This window comes from Colobus angolensis, unplaced genomic scaffold (genome assembly GCF_000951035.1).
Source record: "Colobus angolensis palliatus isolate OR3802 unplaced genomic scaffold, Cang.pa_1.0 Scaffold220, whole genome shotgun sequence".
In the NCBI taxonomy this organism is placed as follows: Eukaryota; Metazoa; Chordata; class Mammalia; order Primates; family Cercopithecidae; genus Colobus; species Colobus angolensis.
The window spans coordinates 4,222,189-4,237,990 of NW_012115378.1; the positions used below are offsets into that span (position 1 = coordinate 4,222,189).

General features: G+C 33.4%; 1 protein-coding gene across 1 annotated transcript in view; it reads right to left on the reverse strand.

Annotated features, from left to right (window-relative positions):
- ASXL3 (additional sex combs like transcriptional regulator 3) overlaps positions 1-15,802 on the reverse strand; it is a 140,916-nt gene that overhangs the window by 101,599 nt on the left and 23,515 nt on the right. The window contains exons 2-3 of the mRNA XM_011943717.1: positions 1,723-1,831; positions 356-464 (exon numbers count right to left, since the gene is read on the reverse strand). Of these exons, the coding sequence (XP_011799107.1) occupies positions 356-464; positions 1,723-1,831 (218 nt within the window). The remainder of the gene's footprint in view (positions 1-355; positions 465-1,722; positions 1,832-15,802) is intronic.

Sequence of the window (15,802 nt, forward strand, 5' to 3'; positions counted from 1 at the left end):
AAAAAATCAGCACAATCAGAAATAAAACATTAGCATTCTCAATCCTCCCGTAAGAATGAAACCACTAGATACCCCCAGTAACCCTCTCACTTTGCAGGAGAAATATATGGATACTTAAAGAACTATTTAAGAAAATTATTCAGAGAAATACGTACTGTTAAAAAACAAAAGCAAAGAACTATATACTTCTTTTAGATGCTATCCTTTTTGAATCAAAACACCTTGATAAATCTCAGGGATAAAAATTTGGAAGAAAACTATTGATAATGGTGGGCAATTCAATTAATGAATCATTGGCATTCTATCTAATTTTTAAGAGAACAAGGGATTATATTTTGGAATTCATCACACTTACCTCCATTTTCTTCTCCACGGGCATTTGCCTCGGCCATATCTGTACCATCCAATTCAGATTCACAGACTAAATCCAACGTGCCATCTGCTGGGCATGACGACTCCTCTTTCTATATTATTTTGAAAAGTGATGATTTATGGAGAAGATGTATTAGCAACTAAAAACATTCAAAATACTTGCAGAATCCTAAAGTATGATCAGTTATTTGTGAGTTAACATTTCAATACTGATTTACCTTTTAATGTAAAATCATTCTTGGGTTAAAAAAAAAAATGAGTAAAGCCCATTGCTACTGTTGATTTTTTTTTTTTGGATAAACTTTTAAATCTATACCCAAAAAAAGTTTCCTTTTGACATATGTTGTTTCCATTTTTTTTCAATTCTACATTTTTCCTCATGTAAAGAAATGGCTTACCAACTCAGAATTTTAATCAGTTACTTAAATACCCAACTTGCTACAAAGAGCAATGGAAAAATTACAAGTCTTTCTGATTAACTAACCTGTGTTATTTTCTGAAACACACACAGTGGACCACAGCCTGATGCTTAGTAGCTAAAGAAGAATCCCTGCTTTGTTGTCTAGGTATAACTTTTGACATTAAAAAAAAAAAAAAACCTTATATGTAGTTAATGAACTTTAAATATAATCCATGACTTATTAAGGCAGAAACTTCTTTCTAATTTCTAAGAAATAACACAATGAATTTACTTATTCCAAGTTACACAACCATTTGTAGACTATAAGCTTTTGTCTTCTGGAATTTTGCATTTCAGGTGGCATTTCCCCTGGATAAAAATGGGAATGCCTTTAAAAATTATACTAAAATAATTAAGACTCAATTATCTGAAGCTTTTATTTCTCTCTTCTTCTCATACAAGTGTGCATTAGTAAAACTTCCTTGAGATCCCCATTTAAAATTGAGTATTAGAATTAATTCAATGTTTTCAAGCAAAATGAATAAATGCCTTATTTTTATAAACGACAAGGGTATACAGGTGTGAAGCCTGTGTATCAACTGACGGTCATTAAGTCAAAGAGTCCATGGTAACTCCGATCATCTTAAACTCCTGGCCGATGACCCATGACACTCCTCCCCATAAATTTTAAGGAATCAAGAATTTTAAGGAAGCCACAACTATTCTCCATTACCATATGTCATGGAGTGAAACCACAGATATGCTTTACTTAGAGAAAAATGTCATTGTTTATTCTTAATATGAAATCATTTTTAAGACATCTGTAAACATTTAAAAGGCATAGGAGTCATTCTTCTACTCTTCATCCAAATCTAATTTTGTTTACCTTCACATGTCTGAAAAAATGCATGATACATAGTAATAACAATATGCAGAACAATGCAACTTACTTTGAGAGCATACAGGCCTGACTTTCCAGGGATTTTGAAGAATGTTCCATCCCCTATTCGAGTGTTAGTGTGAAGCATTGCATTCAGACAGGCTAATGGAGAGGTTCCACTAGAAAATAAAAGTGTGCAAAAATGAAGCAGTTTGAGGTACAGCTTCTATTGCAAAACTGTTCTCTGAGTCTCTCTCTCTCAAAAAAAAAAAAAAAAAGGCCTCTTTGCATGCCTTTTAAAAATACCCTCCCAACCCTGAAAACATCTACATTACAATAAAGGGCCAGTCCAGTTTTACCAAAGTTAATCAGATGCATCTGTCTTATAAGGCTTCAGGCAAAAGTCTCTTGAATTGAAATTATGCTTTTATTCATAGAGTAACCAATACTATATTTTACAGACACCAAAGCCCAAATATTTACATGGTGTTATTTTACAAATAACACCATGAAGCCTTAGCTTTTAAATATTACAGACAACTTGATGGTTGCACTTGAATGATCAAAAAAAAAAAAAAAAAAACCCACCAAGTTCAAGAGCAGCTCCATCCCATAGGTTTAAAAGCAACAAAAGAATAATAAACCAGGGAAGAACTGATTTGAAATTATAAGTATTTAAGTTACTCACAGGACTGCATTTCTCACATGGCAAAATAAGAATGTACATATGTGTTTATATCTCTGATACAGCCTCTACAATGACATCCTTTTCTCAGTTAGATATGTCAAAGAAATATGTGTTGGGAAATTCTGTCCAGCTAACAGAATTCTGTAGTAAACATGCAAGTGATTGAAATATAGGATCACTTTTTAAAGAAATCAAACATCATTAAACTAACAACTTAAAATATCAAAGGACATATGTATAAACATTATTAGAATGAGTTCATATACTTCAATGATGCTTATAAAATATAAAGTACATATATATTTCCTGGGGTAGAATTCAGAACAAATTTTGTGTTTTAACTGCAAACTAATTATTTAGAAGCTAGAATTTAGAGCTACAATTATTGCCTTTTTAAATTATACACTTATATATATTTTACTTCCTAAAATGCCAAAATATCAATATCTGGTCAAACCAGTTTTAGTTAAAATCCCTACCCCCTCTACCCTCACATGCTTCTGAGGAATTATGGGTATTTAATTCATATTCTGAGACAATACAGCCTTTAGGATATGAAGCTTTCAAACTTTGAATTAATAAGTTCCGAATTCTAACTTTAAATTTTGAGGGTAAAATCATAATATGTGCTCCTAATTTAAAGTTTTCTAAAGACCAAGACTATCAAATCTCTTACTTATATGAAAACTCACCAGTAAAATGCAAAAGTCAAATATACCGAATTGCCAGAACACACTTAATAGCAAGGCAGCATACATATGCATCATGGTCATAAGGATTTTTAAGTATTATCATCCTACAAAGACAATTATTTTAGGAAGCAGCTTCTCTGTGCCAACATATAAATATGACTCTATTGAATTTGACAGGAAACAAGAATCAATATAAATTTGGTCACAGAACAATGCAGTTGTAACACTAAAGTACACATGGAAATAATGTTGTGTTTAGGTGATATCTTTCCTCATGAAGCTCCTTACAAGTTTGCAGACCTCATTTAATTCTTTTCTCTCACAAAAGATTTTTCTCACATTGAGAGTGGGCCCAGGCATACCTATAAAGTAAAATATATTCATCTCCCCACAAATGTCTTTCCATGAATCAATTCCAAATAAATCACGCAATACATGTTATACTGAACACTGCAAATACATATTTTTACATTATACTCTTCAGACAAAAGCATAGAAAATTTGAAGCTAAGAATGATTATGCCAGATTTTTGGAGTTTTAATTTAGTGGAACTGTCAGAAATACAGACTTTCCATAGGGACTTGGCAAGATGATGTTAACACGGCAAGTAAAACAGAATCCAATACATAAAAATGACACAATGTAGAATTTTAAAAATATAACTTAATAAAACTGTTCACCTAATATGAAACCTCACAATGCTGCTTCTTCTCTTTATTCCTAAGGCCTTAATGCACATGATTGCAAGAACTCAGATTCAGCACATTAAATACTAATACAGATTTAAAGGCAACGACTAAGTACAAAACAAATGTAACGTGACTATAATTTACATTTCCTTTTTAAGGTATAGCAAGCTAAAGATAATTGTAGAAGATAAATTGGCTATTAAATAGCAATTTAATGCTGTGCTTGCTGTAAACATATGTGATAAGCACTCAGTTTTCTACAAATAATAAGCTCTATTAAGCATGAATACATTATTAAATGATACTGTTTAGTAACTCAATAAACACAAGATTTACTATGGAAAAATTTAAAAATATGTAATTCACAATCACAACATCTCCAAACTCTCAATGACTATTGCAATTTCTATAAATCTTTCCCAAAAGAAACTTCTTTTATTTCAAAACTATACATTTGCATTAGAAAACAATTTGCAATCAAATGCAAATTTCATAACTAAAATCACTCACTGATTAGTCACTTAGTTTTAAGCACACTTTATGGCAGAAAAACTAGTTATTCAGGTCCATTTTATTTAAAAACAATGAAAAATACACATCAAAAGAGCTAAATGCTTGATAAAAGGTAACTGATTCATCCAGTGTAAAATATGCACAGGAAAATATATTTCAGAAACATTTCACTCCATTTCCTTATTGCTGTTATCCTCAGCAATTCCATAAACTACAGAAAACTTAGACTACATTTTCTGCAGAAATGTCTTAACTGCTATTGAACAGAAATAAACAAAAGTCTCATGTCATTTTATTATTTTTATATTCAGAAAAAATAGAACTGGCATGTATACTATATATTGTATATACATATATATATCTTAAACATAAAGATTAACTGTGGGTAAAAATACGAGGCAGATGTACATGCTTTAAAAGTTTGTATTCTTAGATAGAACTGATCGCCTTCTATGTAATGGTTCTTATTTTTAATATATTCAACAAAATTTTCTTCACAGTTAATGCAAAAGCTCATCACCGAAGTTGGAATTCAGAAGTCCAAACTCCTGTAACTATATGTGCGTATATATGAAATAATAAAACATCAAACTTTTAATGTAAAAATCTCTGAAATTTCAAATTTACTTACTTTCTAACAAGATGAATTGGAAAAACCGCGATATCCCGATTTATAGAAGGAAAACAAAAAGAAAGGAAGAAAACAAAAAGTTAGTTTTCCAACTTAAAACACAATTCTTCATCTCACCATTTCAACAAATAGGACAATGCACAGGAAACCCACCAAAGTCAAATTTGGCTGCCTATGGGGAGGATGGGAAAAGAAAAAAAAACTGGGGCACTGGGCTGAAAGGTGACTTTGATTTTTTTCCCTAATACTTCTATGATGTTTTCATTTTGTTCACAAAGCCCATGTATCTCCATATAATAAATATAACTAGAAATAAACAAGCAGGACAATATTTGTCCCCAATTCTTTCCTTTTCCCCAACCCCTATAATTGGGCCCTTTCCTATACACCTGCCAGGGTAGATATACAGCTTATTCTACTTGTTTGTTTTTCCCCCTGGACTCTAAGGCTGTGGACCCTTCTGGTTTGTTTTCATTTCCCACAACCCCTGAAGCAGAACAGGGGTGGAATTTGGAGGCAAGGGAGCAGGCATAATTTAAACTGTCTAGACATCAAAGAACCCCTAGAGATGCTTTACAGAGCCCAGTGCTGTGTGAAATAGAGAAAAACTATTGCTTTATATTATCAAATTGCTGATGGAACACACACAATTTTACCGATAGTGAATACTTAGTGAAAGGAATGAAAGGCCTATCTATTAAATAATTTTAAAAACCAGACAGAATACCTGGGGAATGCAATTGGAAGACTATTTGCAGGCATGACAAAGAAAATATAATTGTGAGGCATTATTCCTTTACATATAATGATTTGTAATATTTAAGTAATACAAATATTAAACTATTTTATTATATTAATGTTATGTCTTAATAAAAATTTCAGATGTAATCTATTTCCTGCAAACATTTCTTTTAATCTCATTTTTTAAATATGGAATGTAAAAAAATTAGTCCAGTGCAACAAAAGCATAAAAACTCAACAAACTCAAGCAGTTATTAAACATCATCATTAGTTACTGTGCTAAGTACTATTAATACAAATTAATATAAACAATTATATGCTCATTCTTTCAAAAAAATTAATAATCGCTTCTTTCAAGCACTTCAAATGTTAGCTTTGAGAAAATATAAAGAAGATATTTTAAGAGTAAGTTAGGTGGGTCTCGGGTGCGGGTAATATTCTAATTCTTGATACGGTATCTGTGTTCACTTTGTGAAAACTGTTTAGAATTTGTAGACTAAATTCTGTATATACTTCAAAAAATGTTTTTTAGATATTAAAAAATGAATAATGTACCCGTAGATTTATTTATTTAATGGGCATGTCCCTACTAGTGGAGAAGAATGGGGATGGTTCCTAAACAGACATAGTAACCCAGCGCATGTCAATTGACAACTCAGTAACCTAGATGATAACACACTACCCTAGAAAAATCAAGGCCAAATGAACTTATTACTCTTGGGAAATATTACTATCAATAAGAAACTCTCTAAAATGACTGAAAATAAAACTTTCAAATTTAGAGCCCTTTATATATGTTACCTGAATGATATCTAAATGTATGTAATATATGTAGTTATGTAAGTTATCTGAATAATTCCAATACAAAATGTTCTACACTAAGCCTCAAATTGGATAGTGAAGAAACAGTGTCGCAGACTTCATGGTCTCTCTACAATCACTAATGAAAGCTTTTATTGTGCACTAACGTAAGAGGGATAACAAAGACTCAGAAAATATAAACATAAATGGGAATAATCCATCAAATCAGAGATGGGTCACATTTCAAAGGAAGATATTTTGTGATTTTCTATGTGAGGATATCCATGTGGTTTTCGATATTCAATAGGTCTCTAGAGTAATGTTCAAATGCAGCCTTGTTACTCTTTCTATCAGGAGGGATTGAGACAAAAAATAATTATCAAATAATATATGCTGTACACTTTAAAAATTTAGAGAAAGAACTTTGAACTCCAGACCTCAGTCTGTATCTCTGGTTGGCATGAACATGTCTCTTTGTACAACCAATAAGAGATAGACATTTGAATTTAGAACCCTTATCCTATTAAAAACCATCAAGATATCATTAGACAGACTACAGCGATTCATACAGCCACACTCACTAAATGGACCTGTTTTAGGAGACAAAAATTCCAAAACATTAATACAAGGACAAAAATTTGTTTAGTAGTACTTTAAAGCAGGATCTAGAGGGAAATTAAGAACTATTCCTATGTAAGTATAAACCAAAACATACAGTCTATATCATAATTTTTGAAGACCCTAACTAAAATAGGAGGTAAGGTGTTTATCTTTAATTATAGACATCTAGTAAAGAACATGCCACATAACACCTAGACACTGACAGCTGTTCTTCCACAATGACGTATGTCATGACATGCTGTATTACCACCCCTATGCTGGGGAAGGCAGTGGCAAACAGCAAGGAAGACTGCAGGCTCTGGAACCAGTCAGCCTGAGTTCAACGAGCTGCGTCATGTTGGACTTAACTTCTCTAGGTCACAGGTCCCTCGACTCTAAAATGTGGAGAATAAAACTCACTCTGTCCTAGAGAACTAATCCGAAGATTAAATGAGTTAAAACATATAAAGCACTTAGAATTGTGTCTGGTATGTGGTAAGTGTTCAAAAATTGTGTCTTATTTTCTTAATACTACCACTACTAACCATAGTAACCAACATCTAAATGTAAAAAGAATGACAAATGGAAAGAAATTAATATTTTTCACAGCTTGTTTAAAGAATTGGCTCAGGTAATATTTTAATTTTAAAAAAGATTTTAATTTCTAATTTCATTTTCATCTCAGTATCAAAAATAAGTGAAGACATAGGCATGTGTACACAACTCGTCCATAGTCTCTCATATGTGGGTAGTATTAAAAGTAACTGATAACTTAGTAAGGGGACAGGGAGAAGAATGATAGCAACACATCTATTACTATAGTTACCATTTATTGGGCATCTATAATGTGCCTGGGCTTTCACAACTATTATCTACATTCCTTATGGCCACCCCAAAATGTAAGCATGATTCCCAGTTTTACAGACATGACTGAGATTCAGAGATGAGGAATCTTAACGAAGTCAGATAACAACTAAGTGATACAGCTGAAATCTAAATTCTAATCTGATTCCAAAGTCCGTGCTCTTTCCACTATCTCACATTCTCTCTCCATAGAACTGCCTCCTCCATTTAATCTAACTTAAACACTTAAGCAAATATTTAGCACTTTGAGGAAATACATTTTTAAAGCCAGATGCTGCTAAATGATAAGGTGACCTACTTCATTCTCAATACTGCATATAGCAATGACTTACCCAGAGTAGATTTCAAATATAAAGAACTAGGCTGCAGAAGATGACACTGTTGGTTATCTTCCTCTGGTAATGTCACCAATGAAAACAAAGGAAGAAGAAACTTAAAGAAAATATGATAGAGGCCGGGCATGGTGGCTGATGCCCGTAATCCCAACATTATGTGTGGCAAAGGCAAAAGACTGACTTGAGGTCAGGAATTTGAGACTAGTCTGGGCAACACAGTGAGACCCTATCTCTACAAATATATATATCTGTGTATTTGATAAATATATATATATATAACCATAAATAAGATATATACACACACAAGAGGTATATATACACACACACACTATACGTATGCACATATATACATATATGTGTGGCAGAGAATTCAGATCCATAATTGAGATGCCTCTTTATCAAACTGTGTCATTAAGAAAAAACACAATCCTTTTACTGAACAAACATTTATTGAGCACACTATGTATGTATGTCAAGCTGATCTTGAAATAAATTTGTACTCCAGCAGTGTTTTGCATGTAATAGAAATGTAGGCTGAACTGAACTAAATTTTCTGAATACATATGAAATGACAGGGGACTCAGCAGAAAGGCAGCCTTGAGGCATGTTGCAAACAAGAGAAAACCATTCGGAATTTAAACGTTATCCTTAGTTTATTCCAAGGAGATGACTGAGATGTGATCATGTACAAATATATCATGTCATTGACTCCTACGCAGAGGCAGTCAACCCATGGCCATAGGTGGCTCTTCAGGACTTTTATCCTATTTCCCTAGCCCTGCAAGCTCAAAAAAGTTATTTTCAATTAGGTCAAAAACTATATCTTACAAAATAAAACAGTAAATTTCATGTATTAAAAGAAGAGACACTGTAATTATATCTGATATGAGGTAGTTTCATACCAAAATGTAAGTTTCTATATTCAACCTGCAGCTACTCATTCTCACCCATTGTATTAGCAATAGCTAATACTCTACCATTTCCAGAATCTGTTCTGTGGGATATCTGTCCCAAGTGTTGCTCAAAAACATTCTCAAATGTGTTTGGGAAATGTATGTTGCATTCTCCTTTTGCAAACTCATCAAATACATTAATAAGTATTATTGAAGTCTCTGAAAAATCCTGTTTAATTCTGTGTTTCCTGATCATATACAATAAAAGAATCCTCTCCGCCATAAGATTAAACAACATCTCCTATCATGGCATGCCAAAAAATATACTTAGAGAAATGTTATACCATATTTACATGATTAGGATAACTAGGAATAAAGTGCCTAGCAGTCAGCACTCCTGGGAATGTTTAATTTTACTAAGCAAATGTTAAAAGATTACTTCAAAAGTGTGCAAAAGCTCTCTTTTTTCTGTGAAAAATACAGTATGATTATTATTTTCCCTGTATAAATGTGTAAAATTGAAAAACACATCCAGGAAGTGTAAATAGCATTGAAAATTTACAAACAGTATCTCTATGTACTTAAAAGTACTATGTATTTGCAATAGAAGTTGAGCAGCCCAAATCTGAAAATTGGAAATGCTCCAGAATCTGAAACTTTTTGAGTATCGACATGATGCTCAAAGGAAACAGTCATGGGACCTTTTAGGATTTCAAATTTTTAGGTTTGGGATGCTCAACTGGTATAATACAAATATTCAAAAATTTTAAAAAGTCAAAAATCCAAGAAACTTCTGGTCCCAAACATTCTGAATAAGGGAACCTCAACCTGCATTATATTACCCAACAGATGCCACGTCTAACATGAAAATCATCTCACACATCTCCTCTGAGCAGATCTTCCTCCTGATCCCCACCAGGCTCACTCAGCCATGGGTATAATCTTCCTCCTCCGGTACCCATCCCATGACTGATGCATCACAAAGCCCCAACTAAGTTCACCTGAAACCTTACATTTTTACTTTATTACATTCTATTTCAAAAAATATTTACCTCATTCACAAGACAATTCTCTAATCTCTAACTGGTCTCCCTGCTTCAACTCCCAGGTCCAATTCACCCTACACACTGGTGCCAGATAATTTTCTTATTTTAAAACAACAACAGAAACACTGCTCAGACTGCTTCTTAGCCATGCCATTCACTGTTGTTGTTGAATCAGTGGTTTTCACTGGGCACCGAAGGAGGCACAAAGTCCTCAGGCCAGCATTAGGGTCATCTGCAACACAGTTGCCATCTACCTCATTTTCATCTTCTCCAACTCTCAGAACACTCCTATAATCCAATCCAACTCAGTAAATCACCAAGCTTCTATGGTTTCCCATGTCTGCTCTGGTTACCATCTGTATGGGGAAGCCTTTTACGACCTAGGATATTCCCATTCCTCTAGAACAATCACAATACTTTGCATATCTCTCATGGTTTATTTTCTTTGAAAATTGTTTACACCTTTAACTTTCCTGCCCTTACTACTTCCAACAAGTTTGGAAATTCCACAGGAGATAGACATATTTATTTTTATGTTGCCTGACAAGCAATACCAATGTACTCAAAAGTTGTTTCTTGAAATAAATTTAATCACTGCAATAAAAGCTATTACAATCATGGATGTGTAGACATAAAAGACATGCAATGAGCATTACCAAAATTCTTTTTAAATTTATAGATGCAATCATGTCTGTGAAGGACTCTACATACCAAAAGGCTGCAGTGGCCATCTTACATCCGCACACCCTGCATTCTTTTCTTTTAGGGACTCTCCTTTTCATAATGATGTGATTCCAGTATATCCATCGAAAAAAATAGGATTGATTTCCCCACCAGTAAGGCTGGCCAGATTAAACTATCTACTTGGTCACAGAAACTGGTAAGCTGGTGGAAGTTTGAGTATCTTTTCAAAAACAGATACAGAAATAAAAGGAAAGAATATAAATTATCTTTCAGTAATAACATTAGCTATAAAGACATAAAAGGGAAAAGCTGGTGCCTATCTCCTGCCTCCATAAGGCCAGGGTCTGAAGGGGATAAAGCTAACCAGAGGAAAGCAGAGTAAAGCAGGGAAAGAAAAGGGGAGAAAAGATCATGGGAACTCCTGCATTGTCTGGTCATGTTGAAGATCAACCTGATGGACATCCAAGTTAAATAAGCCAATAAGTCTCTAACTAGTTTTATTTTGGACGCCAAAGAGAGAGCTTATATGACTTGTACAAGCTGACTATTTTTCTAGGCCTCATTTACTTAGCCATAAAATAATGAGTTTAAACTACATGCGTTTTGAGGCTCCATTAATCCATTTCTGGTTAACGTTTTAAGGGCAATTAGTAATAGTTCGACTATTAGCTTTCTGAAGTTCATTCCAATCAGGCTGCCTCTCAGCATGTTTCTCTCTCCCTCAATGCCCACGGCTCTCATCTTTTCCTACTCATTTGTCAAGATCCCCTCACCTTCACCTCCTAAAAGCTACTAATCACCTCTGCAGTCCACAATGATGTTCTCTGCACTTCCAAAGGCATTACAGCCCATGCTACTATTGTAGCATTTAGTTCTTTGCAGTCTACCATCACACTGCTTGACAGCAACAAGCTCCTTGAGGACTCTGACTTCAACAAAGATTCTTTGTGTTCACCTCATAGTGCCTTGTGAGATTTGAGCACTCAGAATACATTCAGGGGCTTGTTGACAAGCTAACATTTTACCATTTGCAGAAAACAAAATTTCAAGCTTGACAATTCCATGTGTTGGCTGAGGACATCCAGAAATGGGAAATATTAAATACTCCAGTGAGAGCATAAACTGATATAAGCAATTTGGAAAGGCATTTGGCAAGATCCAGTTTTTTAAAAAACTGTGCATGCTCTACAGATCAGCAATCCACTTTTTGGTACAGACCCAAGAAAAACACATACTTTCACAAAAAGACATTATTAGTTATAGGAAAAATAAACTGTAAATAACTTAAATGTTCAATAGGTTATAGCTATAGATTTAGATATATTTATCCTATAGATTTGTAATAAAAGTATAAATTCTGAACTATGACTATACCCAGCAAATCTATGACATTGTTGCTTCTGAGGAGAAAGAAGAGGAAATCAAAGCAACTTCAGCTTTTTCTGTTAGACTTCATATAAAAAAAAAAAAAAAATGAAGCAACTATGCCACAAGCAGTCCACAACTGCTAATTCCAGCTACTGTTTGTTGGAACGTGGGTACTCTGCTCTATTTTCAAAGCAGAAAAAAAAAGCTTTATTATTTTTTTCCTCACAATGTGAGTTTTTTCTAATTCTATCAGATACTTCCCTTGATTCAATTGATGTTTTCATGCAAGCAAATGCAATTACATGGAAAGTGTAAAAGTACATCATTATACCCAGTTAAAAGTCCTCCTAACTCCCCACAATCCCATCCACTGCCTCAGAATGAATAACTATTAAAGGTCAATCATGATTTCTTCCAGATATTCTTGTATTTACATTCCTATCTATGCATATATTCAACTTTATGGTTTAGATTTTTACATTTATTTTCAATACAAATGAAAACAATTTTTGCTCTTAATATTCTATAGAATTCTTTTAATGTTTTAACATTTTACTTTATTAATTGTTACTTGATTTTTTTTTTTTTTTTTTTTTGAGATGGAGTCTTGCTCTGTCACCAGGCTGGAAAGCAGTGGCGTGATCTTAGCTCACTGCAACCTCTGCCTCCCAGATTCAAGTGATTCACCTGTCTCAGCCTCCCGAGTAGCCAGGACTACAGGCACACGCTACCATGCCCAGTTAATTTTTTTTTTTTTTTTGTATTTTAGTAGAGATAGGGTTTCACTATGTTGGCCAGGATGGTCCCAATCTCCTGACCGCATGATGCGCCCTCCTCGGCCTCTCAAAGTGCTGGGATTACAGGCGTGAGCCACTACGCCCTGCATGAATTTTTTTATAAGTGTATATTCTGCTTACAAATAGTAGAAAATTGATAAGATGTATAAGGCATTAATGTAATTTGACATTACCAAAAAGTAACATATCAAAAATGCAAATTAGTTTAATTATAAGATTTTGGATGTTTTTAATATTCATGTAATGTTCTTAAGAGTCTATAAAATATATGTACTGTATCATAATTTGTATAAGTATTTCCTTATTACAGAACACTTAGTTTGCATTTAATTTCATCCATGAAAAAAGTGCTACAATTAAGACTTTTATATAGTGTTCTTTTTGTATATGTACAACTATCTCCCTACAATAGATAAAAAGATTGTACTTCCAGTTGGAAGAGTGCTTTGAAAATTTTAATAGCTACTTCCAAATTACCTTCTAACGAGAGTAACCACTTAATGATGGATAGCATCAAGAGGGGTGGAGATGAAGAGGCCATTCCATGTGGGAGGAGCAGCATGAAGGAAGCACAAACAGACAGAAATGAATGTGGCGTGCAGGAACATGATTCCACAGTGGGGAGTAAAAGAGAGAATAGGATAGGAATCAGATTCCAAAGGGAAGGTCCACACCACTTCATGGCTTATGACATTTGGTTCCAGTTTAAATATCATGGCAAAGAGCTTACTCTTCATGCAGGAGATGACAGAGAGCCCCAGAGGGCTTTAACAAGGAAAGTGCTCTTGTCCATTTATTAGCACAAAGATAGATTTAAACTGAGATACACCTAGAAGACAGACCAGTTAGAAGTCTGCAGGACTGGCCTGCAGGGAAGATGGAGCAAGCTTTGTCAGAGAACTAATGGTAGGCAGCAATGTGAATAAAGTCAAGAAATACATGCTAAGACAAAAGCAAAACAAAACAGTAGGCTGTTTTTTCTTGTTGTTTTTTGGACAAAGACACTGACAAAATGTGTGAGATAAAGGAGAAGGAGTTTAGGACTGAGAACTACAGATGAATGGTGGTATAATTAAGATGGATAATACAGAAGAGACTGGCTTGACAGTATGATGAATTTAGTTCTGGACTCAGTGATTTAAAAGCATGCATCCAAAATTCAAATATGTACATGTATCAGAGAGTTAATGGTGGTGTTCAGGATAAGCACCGGGGCAGCTACCAGTATAGACAGTATTTAGAAAATGGTGACAAGTGATTAACACAGTTGTAGAGTAATAAGAGAAAAATGACCGATGTGAGTTCATTATATTCCAAACTTCAGAAAACTATGAGAAAATATTAATAAGATCAAAGAAAGGAAAAAAAATCCTATAAGAATTTTATTATAATATGATGTATACCCTAGCATCAGTATATAATTATTTTATAAGCCAGAATAAATCTCTCTACTCATAGGTAGAAATAACCTGTAAGTAGGAAGCTATCTGGGAGATCTGGCCAGAAGGAACCATTCCTTTAAATACAGTTTTTTCTTGGTAAAACAAGAACATTACTAAACGCAAATTGAAGAAAAGATGAGAAAAATCACTCAAAATACCAACTCCTGAATATAACTCTAAGCACTGTGTAAACTTTCTTCCAGCCCAATTCTTTCTGTTCTAAAGTTATAATTCATTTAAATGCTGAATAACAATATTTATTATATCCTTTTACATACTATCACAAACCTATCAAAAATATCATGTCAAATGGTTTAAAATATTCTGTGAACTTGTTTCAAGTTAGTGGTCCTCAACCTGGCTATATGTTACAATTTTAGGGAAATTTTAAAAAATGCAAATTTCAGGGCCAACTTCACACTTATTAAGTAAAAATATCTGGGTGGGGTTGAGGTGTTAGTGTTTTCCTAAATCATTCCAAATGATTCAAATGTGCAACCAAATTTGAGAGTCACTGATATCAGTAGCGAACATTTAAACTGTCCTTTAATTACAATTAAAATAGCACTTTAATAAAGTGCTATTTTAATAAAATATTAAAAATTTTAATATTTAATTAAAATATTAAAATATGAACATCTTAATGCATATTATATTCTTTTCTTATAATCAAGAATACTTTATGTTAGGTTTGTAGAGTGGCATTATTAATTTACGAGATATGGGTTATTCAATGACCTTTGTGAATAATGCCAACTGACTTTTCAATGTGTTGTTTTGGTTTACATTCTCACCAGCAGTATATAAGCAAGACGCATCCCTTGGAGTCAAGAATGAAATGCAAAGACCGATTAATTTATTAGGGAACCATAAAACAATTCTCAAGGGTTGCTTTAACTCTGATTTTTAGGATTATTAGTAAGACTGAATGCTTATCCACATATTTGTTTATTCCTTAGTTTCATGCATTGGAGCTCCTCAGCTGTTCATGTCCTTTGACCATGATGCTAGAGGGTCACTGTTTTTTCTTGTTGTTTTAATAATCTCTTTATATAATACCTCTAGTATATTAACTAAAAATATTTTCTCCATGGTTTGATTGTGACTTAATGTTTTGTTTTTCATATGCAGACATATAAAATGTTATATAGTCAATTATCTCCATCTTTTCCTTTGTGGCTTATTTTACAGCTTCTAACTGTGAAAAGTTATTTCCCTGCCAGAGGTGGATTTAAATGTTACATTTAAATTTTTTCTAATTTTTTTCTAATGGTATGACTTTTCATATTTACATTTCGACTGCGTCTCTATCTTTCTCAACATAAAACACATAATACATGTTAAAGAAAAAAATTATTTTCAACG